The following is a 10,103-nucleotide window of genomic DNA, read 5'->3' on the forward strand; positions in this document are numbered from 1 at the left end:
GGAATCTCGCTCTCTCGCTTCTCACCCGTGTCACGATTTTTTAGTTTGCGTTTTGAGCTCGTTACCACGCTAAGCTCCCTATGTTTTGCACGTTTATGGGAAATTTAAAGGAACAAAGATTTTTTCCGCTTCGCAATCGGCGCTATTTTACGATTCTTCCTCTTTCGCGATTCTCCTTACTTCGTAACGCTTCCTGCCTTGTCTCGTAATTTCTTCTTTGTTATCGTTTCTCCACGCCTACCGTTCTTCCTAAATTTTCTAGTTTCACGAACGGTCCTCTGTGATTTCTCCTGCGCTACGATTCCTCGTAGAGCTAATAGAACTGTACGGAATTATATCGAAGTGGGATAACGGGATGTAGGGAAAGAAAACTCGTCGGGTGACAAAGAAACGTTAAGAATGACAAAGGGGATGGTTGACATTTTCATTTCTGACGACTTTACGACTTTCTCGGTAATTGGCGATTGCTCGTTAATCGAACGTCGTTAGGCGATAACTTTCAGAAGGATTCGCGTGGCCAGAGAACAGCAGCGTCCGATTGATTTACTACAAAGTTTACTCGCGTCGCGTCAAACTTTGAGGCGAGATAAAGATCGAAAAGAGAAACTCGGGTCAATGCGCCAAACGGTCACGTGCAAATCGTCGGACCGTTGATTGCCGATTATGCGACTAATCGATTATCGAAAAATGAGTAGTTTCGATAACTACGTTCCCATTGAAAGAGTAAAAAGTAAGATATTTATATCCTTTGCCGCTATTTGGAAAAATTATGTTCCTTTGAGTTTGAATTACGGTCCGCTGGAAAGTTTAGAATATCAGATACTACTTTTATTTATATTCATCTTCGCGTATAGATAGCTTCTTCTTCTGAAAAGTTACATTTGAAAAAACATCGTTACAAAGGTGCGCTACGAATTATTAGAAAAAAGTGTATTTATTTCTTAAAAAATAAGTCGTACAATAAGCAACGAGTAAATGGTAAGAACGGTTCGCTTGTAACGTTACAACGTCGACGATTAATTTCATACGGTAGTGCGTGAAAAGCGAAATCTTGACAGCCAGAGTTACTACGAGTCTCTCGGAAGTTAAATTCGTAAGAAGCAAATTGTACCGATGGTCGATTTAAAGATTTTCGTCGTTCGAAAGATGTCCCTAGGTTGAGACCACGTTCAGCCGAGCTGTTTGACAATTCTTGGTCGTCAAGATTTTTGGTTGCTTGGCGAGCAGAGCTTTCGATTCGTCAGGGCACACGGTGATGCTAGATTAAACAGAAAGAAGATCTCGCAACTGTATATATCAAAGTTGCACGCGGATATCCTTGGTAACGATCGGACGTCGTTAGAAAAAATCGACATAAACGTCGCTTACGAGCGACGGTATACCTGCGACGTACTCGAAACCATCGTTATAACGCGATACGTACCTGTGAGCGGCCTCCAAACTCTCGACGCTCAACGAGTCGATATAGACGCGAGGCGTGTGCAGAAGCCTCCACGTGAGCGGATTGAAAACAGAGACTCGGTACTCCCACGAAATTTCCACTGATTCCAGTTTGCCAACCACGTCACCAAGCAGTACCACAGTGTGAGTGCTACCTGGTTCGTAGTACGTCGATTGAGAACTGAGCGGCATTCTCCCTGACTTTTCTCCATTTTGTCCAATTACTTTAAGCACGAAAGTTCCAACTTCGCCACCGTGGTCCACACTCTCGTTCGTCTTCGAGACGTTGACCACGACTTTGTAATGACCTCCTGCAAGTTTATTCGCCTCTTAACGATTCTTGGACGACCGTTGATTTCGTTTCTTCGAATAACGTGCCAATAATAATAAAGTTATATCGTACGTACGTCGCTGTACGTCGCTGTACGTCGTACAATATATAAAAGAAATATACTAACTGCAAAACGGTTTGGTGGATCCAGTCATCGAGTAGACGGATGCGTGGTAGTTTCCGGGTTGAGCGTCTAATCCGAACTTGGGACAGTACTGATTCACGCAGTCGAAGCAACTGCCTTCTAGAAACTTGTCCCAAGAGGGGCAAGGAACCGTCAGAAACGAACAGTTCGTGTTGATACTCTCTATGAAATATTCGTAACTGCGGATGTGATTGCAGCCGACGAATCTCTTTATCCCTGAAATCCACAGTTTCATCTATTTACCTATTTATCATTCTCCGAAAAAGTTTATACTCGAGCCTCTCGCAACGGCAGTGTCCGAACCTCGCTATCCAAATAACCCGAAGGTTCTACCATTCGACCGTTTAGCTGCTAACAGACATCCTGTACTAGTTTAACACCGTTTTTTTTCGTGTAGCTATCGTAATACGTATCGGGACGTAATACAATATTTATCTTTTATTTCTATTTAGTAGAATTCATTCGTAGCTTGATAGATACGACGATTCGAACTAGGTTCGTAGCAGACTATATCCATTGATAACGTCAACAGGCTAATTCGAATTATATTTACGATCGAAAGATACTATCGTGGACGGTTGAGATCGAGAAAGCGAGAGAAGCTAGCTTACCACGGAAGAAGCTGCCGTGTTCCAAGGTGATAAAATTGAGAACACCCTCGTTGCAACCAGGTTGATTGCGACCACCGTTCGGATAGAAATCGATATGCGCGACAGGTTGAGTGATGCCGAGGCCACCGCTGATAAAAGGATTGCAATCGGTGTGGATAGCTGTGACGAAGGTGGCATCGGTCGGATCGAGCCGAACCATCGTCGACGTGTTGCTGAAATGCGGTTCGGCAGGATCGAGGCCTTGGAACAGAGAAACCAAACGGACGTGAGAGGCTTCGTTGATCGTTGCTGCAACCGTACACACTTTCGTCGCTTCGCCCGTTTCCGTCGCGTTCTACTTGTATCGCGTATACCCTCGCCGTGCAAACAGTTTCCCATCGGTCGTAGGAAATTCTTAAAACGATGGAGAATTCCGCGGAATTTTCAGCAAATTGTGCGGAATGTCGTCGAGTCGCTACGAGTCGCTAACGGAAACAGGCTTTTCGCGAATCCCGATGATCAATTCCTATTTTCACTGACTCGATTATTTTACGAATTTTCTCGTAAATCAGGAAAAGTTGTATAATTTAGTGGTAATCGTCGATAATTCTTCTTCTATCGCTTAACCTTTCGATCTATTATCTCGTCGGACCGGGCAATCGTTTCCGCTGTTGCGCAACGTTGTTCGCTACGTTACGACGATGCACGTAACTATTACGCGACGCTTATGTTTTCCGAGGCTAATGAACGTAGTATATAGCCAATAACGTACAGTTGCTCACGAAAGTAGTATTCCTACTTGTTGTGTTACTGTACGTTTAAGATGGCTACTTACCATGGTGGCTGCATACTAATTTTCTACCGCTAGGTTACGTATCAAATATTTTCTCGTAGAGAAAATAGAACTTTAACAGCGCGCAATTTCTGCGAAACATCGTGTATTTAATTTTATTTGAATTTTATTTCGTATTTTAATTCGTTCCATTAAAAAATGATTATTTACATACTCTTTCGCGTATTAGCGACGATACGCTCGTATTATCTCGCGTATCACCTCGAGCACAACATCTTGGGATCGAAATTCGCAAAACACCCCGAATTCTTATCGCCATTTCCCAACTCACCCTCGCTTCAACTACGCCTATTTAAACCACGATTATTACGTATCTATAAACTCTTTCGTATCATACGATTACTAAACTATTTAAAAGTTGTTTCAATAGAAATCACCCGAATCACGAACATCCTTGTCCGAGTCGTCGTCGACTCACCCCTTTAAACAAGATGTATTTAAACCACGATTATTACGTACTTGCAAGGTCCTTCGTATTTCGTTGTTGATAAACCGTTCAATGTCCCGACAGAAACCTCCGAAGCATCCCGAATCCTCGTCATCCCCTTTCCAAACTCACCCCTTCGAGTCACCTTCTCCGAGCAACGCCACTTCTTATCCCTACGTGCTCCCTTGTTCCCTCTGTTTACCAAATCTCGTCTTCGGGCGTGTCTTCGACCGCCAATACCCTGTTTTCATTAGAGCCCCTCGTCAACGAGCATCCGTCTGAAACTTCCAACCGTCGAGAAACAATCCACCCTACCGCCTCGCGATTCCATCCCGTTCGTCAGAAGCCAAGCCTACGGGAGGATCCTGTTTCACCCTCGACTCGCTTTCGTCCTGTGGTTTGCCCGTTCACCAAAGCGTAGCTCTCGTTGGTTCATGGTGTCCTGGTAATTCCCGATGGGATCGATAGCTTGCGTGACAGTGGTCTGGGTGAATCCGATCGAACGAACCCCTTCTCCGTTACCGGCTTTGAAAAGGGGTTGAGAAAGGGGTGGATCGATCGGAAATAGGAAAAGATTCTCGTGGAACGGAGAGCTTTGATTCTGTTCATTGGAGGATCGGTTATGGCGATGGACCGCGGGTATGAGGATGACTGTTAGGGGTTGATCGTGCACCTGTTAAGGGCTGTGTCGGTCGATAGGGTCGCTTTATTGGACGGTTCGAGTAGGATTCGGAATGTTTCGGGCGAATTTATCGGTTCACGAAGTGAGAGGGGTTGAGTTTCTTCGACTTTACGTTCATTACGTTACGTTAATTCACCGCCACGTACCAACTTTACATTTTATTATATCGTTTTCTTACGTCGTATTTAGGCGACGTACAAAATTTATCGAGATAAGGTTGTTCGCACGCAAGTTGCAGCTATCTGTTTTAGCTGTACGAGTACCTTCGTTCGCCAGTGTAATTAGCGCGTGTTGCTTTTTGATTTATAGAACCGATCGTTAGGTTTTTGATCGATCGATTCGCGTGATATTTGATGCGAAGTAGACGGATATACTTTGCTCGTGGGGGACAAAATGGCCGTGAGCCAAGGTTTTCGGTCGTTCTTCTCTTCTTTCCACTGTTACCCTGATCGTTTCTGATTCGATCGGCTATCTTCGTACGTCTCCGTTCGTTCCTCACCGTTGGTGGGGCTAATTTTATTCCACTCGATCGATCGTAGCGTACCGGAACAAGCGTGGAAATCACGTAAAGACGAGACATTGAACTGCGTTCAATTCCACGCAGTTCAGCGATATGCACCTTTTATGCTACCTCGATAGCTTGCAACTTTTACGTACATAACGTCGCGTCAACTGCACCTATGTAGTTATCGGCGAAGACAACGTGACGAGAGAGGGAGAGAGAAAAATTAAATAACCGTTTGTTTCCTGAAAGTATTAGGCGAGATTATTTCGCCAAGATGCAAATTTCGGCAAGATTAGTCGGCTCTTAGTCATTCGCATAGAAAACGGGTAAAAATCGGCAGTCTAACGATTACAACTTTTCGACTTACCAGTGATCCTTCCAAGTTTATGATCGTACGTCTGCCTTAAAGTATATCCGATATAGCCGCAAGTATGCGCGCCAAGACTGTGTCCTATGCAGTGTATCCTCGTGGAATCCACTCGTCCAACTTCGATCAACTGATAAGCCAAACGAGCCGTCATCGCACCTACCAATCTTGTGTTGGCCACAGCTTGCGTGTATGGTGGACCCGCTCCACCGATCCAATTCACGATCACCACGTTGCTGTCTTCCTTGGTTAATAATTCCTCCATCGTTCTCTGTAGAAAAATTGATCGTAACGATAGTCGAATATTAGTCGTACGAACGAACAACGCAAATCTGTCAGCGAGGCTGAATGTTCGTTTTTAGGAGAACAAAGGAGGATGTTCCGCGAAATTGCCGCGTGACGACACCAGGTCTCTAGATCGCTTCCGCGACGAAAGACATCGCGACGAGTCTCGGTTCAGACGTCCTCTAGCAGCCAGCTCGTTCGCTGCGCGTTCCTCCTTCGGAATGGATACCCGGTTGCGATTAGTGGACGAGATGCTAAAACGATTCGACGATCGAATCTCGTTTGAAGACGCGGCATTTTTTCGCCATGGAAATCGTCGGTTGCCCGATGAATGGCTTAAAGCCGTAGAAAGCAACGGCGAATGCTTCGATCGAACAACATACGATATTATCTTTTCGAATAAACTTCGAGTTTCAAACTGAAAAATTTGGATTGTTCGTTTGTACAATAAATACATGGAGATACCGATAGACTCGCTGGAACTTGAAACGAGGAAAACCTATTTGATCAAGTACTTACCAAAACCCACGTTTTGTCGCCGTTGTCGAGAAAGCCATGAACGATCAAATAAAGATTCCTATCGTTTCTAAGGGGCGCCCCGCGAATAGTTTCGTACTTATCGATTTTGAGCTCACGTGGTTGTGCTTTATTATCTCGAGTGTAAAGCATGTAACGTGGATTTATGCTGTCCGGGCGAGCCGGAAACGTGGAGACTGGTCTGTTCTCTCCGGACCATGGCGAACCGATGTAGAAGCAGCCGTACGGATCGAAACATCGCCACATGTACCATTCTATCGAGAAACAAAGGAAACGGATACAAGGAAAAGCCTCCGAAACGCGTCGATTCTTTAACGTTAACAACTATATATATATATATATATATATATATATATATATATATATATATATATATATATATATAAGATTCTTAATAATAATAATAAAAAAAAAAGCAAAGCACGAAGAAATCGTTGTTTGGTACGCGTAATTTTTCTTCTCAATTTTATCTCTAACGCTTTCTTAAGACGCTACGAAATCTTTTTTGCCGCTAAAATTAGAGTAAAATTGGAGTATCGAAACCAAAGGATCGCGGCGGAGATAACACGTAAGTATTTGCACGTGTGTGTACGGAATTGACGTTTAACATCGGTAACGATCAAATATCGGACGAAATCGTACGAAATTTATGGAAAGTCGAACGATCCATCAAGTTTGAAATTGATCCTTATCAAAGATCGAAAAGTCAAATTTCCCGTTCCTTTATCTACTAGAAACATGGCCGTGACTATTTTAAATATCTGTCCATCCAACACAAGAGTGATGACGTCATTTACAATAGATCAATGTTTTAGCAACATCGTCAAAGGTTATCTCCGAGTGTTGACTCGTTATCTGTGCGCGCTATCAGTTCCTCGAAGGCTTCGCCACTGTTTTGTCTTCGAACTGGATTAACGATTAGCGTGTATGCATACGTATACAGTGTGCACAGCGCATACGGTCACGACAATAGACACGTCACTTTCGATCGAAAGTATGTTCGATTACGTTGGAATATTTTTATTACAATATCCGGTAACTCGTATCGATTGCCAGTGACGATTGATATTTTTAGAAAATTGTCGCTCCTACTATAAATTCTCTCGCATCGATAACGATACCGCGCCGCCACCACATCCAAAGTCTCTCGCGTTTTTATCGATTTGCGCGAAATTGGAAAATTTCCTCGTTTACCGGAAATTATTTTATCAGGTGGTCTAAAAAGTCTATTTCACGAATCGGCGAATCACAAAATCCTAATTTTCGTCATTCTTCGAACAACTTTCTTCGTACTTAGCCTTTTAAAGTTTCGATGTTAAAGCAACGTTGAAACGATATTAGTAAAGTTGGCAAAGACGAGTTAAAAGACGAATTTCACACGTATGTCGATGTTCTAGAAAATTAGCTACATCGTAGAAAGATAATTGCCAAGGCAGATAAAACGAACAGAAATTCGTAATAATTTTAGAGGCAACGATAAAAATAGAAAGCGATTGGGAAAGTTAACAGATCAAGACGTCGATTTAGATTGTTATTTTGTTGCAAGTTTACGTCTGCTATGAGTAATTATATCGCGTTCTGGATATCTACTGACGTAAAAGATCCAGACAAATCACGTGACGAGACATATTAATGCGAGGGATGATAATTTCGACGAGTTTCATCTTCGCGAGAATTATTTACCGTTTTTAGAGATGAGCTCATTATCGTCGAGATTTCGCAAACCGACACTTCCCTTTTTCAAAATAATACAACACTCGACGTTAATAAAGAAAAATTCCAATGTACTCACGATCGTCAAAATCAAATTGGTTTTCTCGTTCTTCCGGTGATAACGTGGTCGTCGTTACGTTCGTGTTGTCGATAGTGTTCTCACCAAGCTCGGAACCCACTTTTTCAGGTAACGTGGCGATCATGTTGGCGGTGTACGCGAGTAGCATCATCGTTCCGTTCACGAACGACATTTTGTACAGTCACGCAACTCTACATAACAATAAACTCGAGCACACAATTTAAATCACTGCCTATCTACGAGCAATGTTACCTATCGATGCTTAATGCGACTTCGAGTTCCAACACTTTGCCGCACAGTCACCAGACATTTTTCCAAACGTATTCTTCCTCTTCTTTCTTCATGTTACCAGATATTTACAGCGATTCCAATGTCTCGCGATCGTGTTCCGATTCTACTTGAGAAAGATCGTCGAATTGCACTTCACAAACTTAAAAATTCGTAAATCCTCGCATCAAACTCGAAACGAACGAAGCGAAGTTGGCGAAATTCTAAACACGATCCTTTGAAAATTTTGTCACTGAACAAAGTCTCTCTTCTAGAACTAAGGAACTCCCGTTCCGGCGTATCCGATCTTCCCAGCTGATACGTACGATTGTTCGTTACACGTATTATATGTATCAACTGTATATAGAATTGCGTGCCAGCGATGGTATTCGATGAAAAATCGATTGACGCAAAATGCCGATAGGTGGCCGTCGGCCGGAAACGATAATTTATTACAAAATAAAATTTCCTACGCGTCGATATCGAAGTCTCTCGATACAAATTGTTCTTGCATTAATTAACGATGCTTTCGTTCGATATTTGATTTATGGTTCTAATCAAACGTGACCTTGATCTTCTTAGGCAAACTCGCTCCAATCGAGTTCATCAACGTCACTGATTTTTTCCAGTACCGATCTTCTGTATCGTACATGCAGTATTGCCGATTTCTTGGAAAATGCCGACGACGTTCTCTGAAAACAGTTGCCAATTTGTTATTTCGGCAAGCATGGATAAATAGATGTTACCGCTGTGTAACAACTTCGATCCTTAGAAACAGGAACGTTCGCTTTTTCTCGGTATGAAACGTTTACCGTTTATTTGCCAAATCGTATCTTTTGCGAAACTGTAATGTGTATTCACGGAATACGTCATAGATTAATAATGGTATAGTAATACTTTTAATAACGTAAGAATAACGATAATAGCGTAATATCGCTATTCCATAGAAGATAAGTTGACGTCACAAATATGAACAAAATTCAAATCGGATATTGCGATCGTTCAAATTTCCAAAGGAAACGAATTTTTACTTTAGAAGTAGTAAATACTTGCTCTTACCTTGAGAAATCACAATGTGGAAATCAGCGCAAGGCTCTCGATTAAGAATCGTTTAAGAATTTAGTTGAACGTCGAGAGCAACTAACTGGTCCGTTCGAGGGTTCAAAGTCACGGACAATCGACTCGTGTGTAACGGAGGAACGAAGACGAGTTCGGCGTTCGAGCAAGCAACGCGCACTAATCACTGAAAAATGTGTACAGCTCCGCTTTATCGCGCCCCACTCTCTCTCTCTCTCGATGTCTCGCCGATCTGCTCTCCTCGGTTAGCTCGATGACAAAGTCTTGGACCGAACGCAAGGGGAGCTTCCTCGCGGAACCGGACAAGCCACTCTACTCTCTTAATCCGTTGGAAGAGGGTTGCTTTATTGTTCGTGGCTGGTGAATGTGTTTCCAGGAATTCGAAGTTTTGCGCAACATTTTAGCAAAACCGTCCAAGATTATCATTTGACGCGTACATATTTGTACGTGCATATTTGTAACGTATTCCATAAATTACGAGGAGAAAATAATTAGCGTCAATAATTTATTCGTTATTTTTATTCGATACTCTCGATGGGAATAAATAACGATTGAAGTTCGTCGTCGTCCGGAAGGTTTTACGTAGACTTCCAGACGTACGTGACAGTTTGGCTGGTTTATGGATTGTAAACAAACGACTCTTTCTTCGCTGAGATGTTGTGGAACAACACGCAGTCCGCTGAATCGCCCTCCCTCTTCTATTTCGCGGCTAATTAAGACCGATGAAAGGCGGTCGGCCGAGTCTAGCAATTTGCGTTGATTCGACGGCTTGTGCAGCTTCGTGATGTCGGAACTGCTTCGAACG

The 10,103-nt window shown here is 42.9% G+C and overlaps 1 protein-coding gene across 2 annotated transcripts; it reads right to left on the bottom strand.

Moving 5' to 3' along the window:
* Window positions 1-915: 915 nt before the first annotated feature.
* Window positions 916-9,438, bottom strand: LOC126874835 (pancreatic triacylglycerol lipase-like). Of its 2 annotated transcripts, none has more exons than XM_050637325.1 (8): window positions 9,281-9,438; window positions 7,955-8,913; window positions 6,145-6,416; window positions 5,341-5,611; window positions 2,528-2,767; window positions 1,899-2,132; window positions 1,424-1,751; window positions 916-1,258 (listed from the first exon to the last, which is right to left on the bottom strand). In XM_050637325.1, exons 2-8 carry the CDS (start codon window positions 8,124-8,126, stop codon window positions 1,153-1,155), a joined length of 1,623 nt encoding a protein of 540 aa, XP_050493282.1. In that variant the 5' UTR covers window positions 8,127-8,913; window positions 9,281-9,438; the 3' UTR covers window positions 916-1,152. The 2 variants fall into 2 exon arrangements, with proteins under 2 accessions (XP_050493282.1, XP_050493281.1); XM_050637324.1 differs by having other exon boundaries at window positions 7,955-8,911; window positions 9,271-9,438.
* Window positions 9,439-10,103: the final 665 nt, after the last annotated feature.

Source organism: Bombus huntii, chromosome 16 (assembly GCF_024542735.1).
Source record: "Bombus huntii isolate Logan2020A chromosome 16, iyBomHunt1.1, whole genome shotgun sequence".
In the NCBI taxonomy this organism is placed as follows: Eukaryota; Metazoa; Arthropoda; class Insecta; order Hymenoptera; family Apidae; genus Bombus; species Bombus huntii.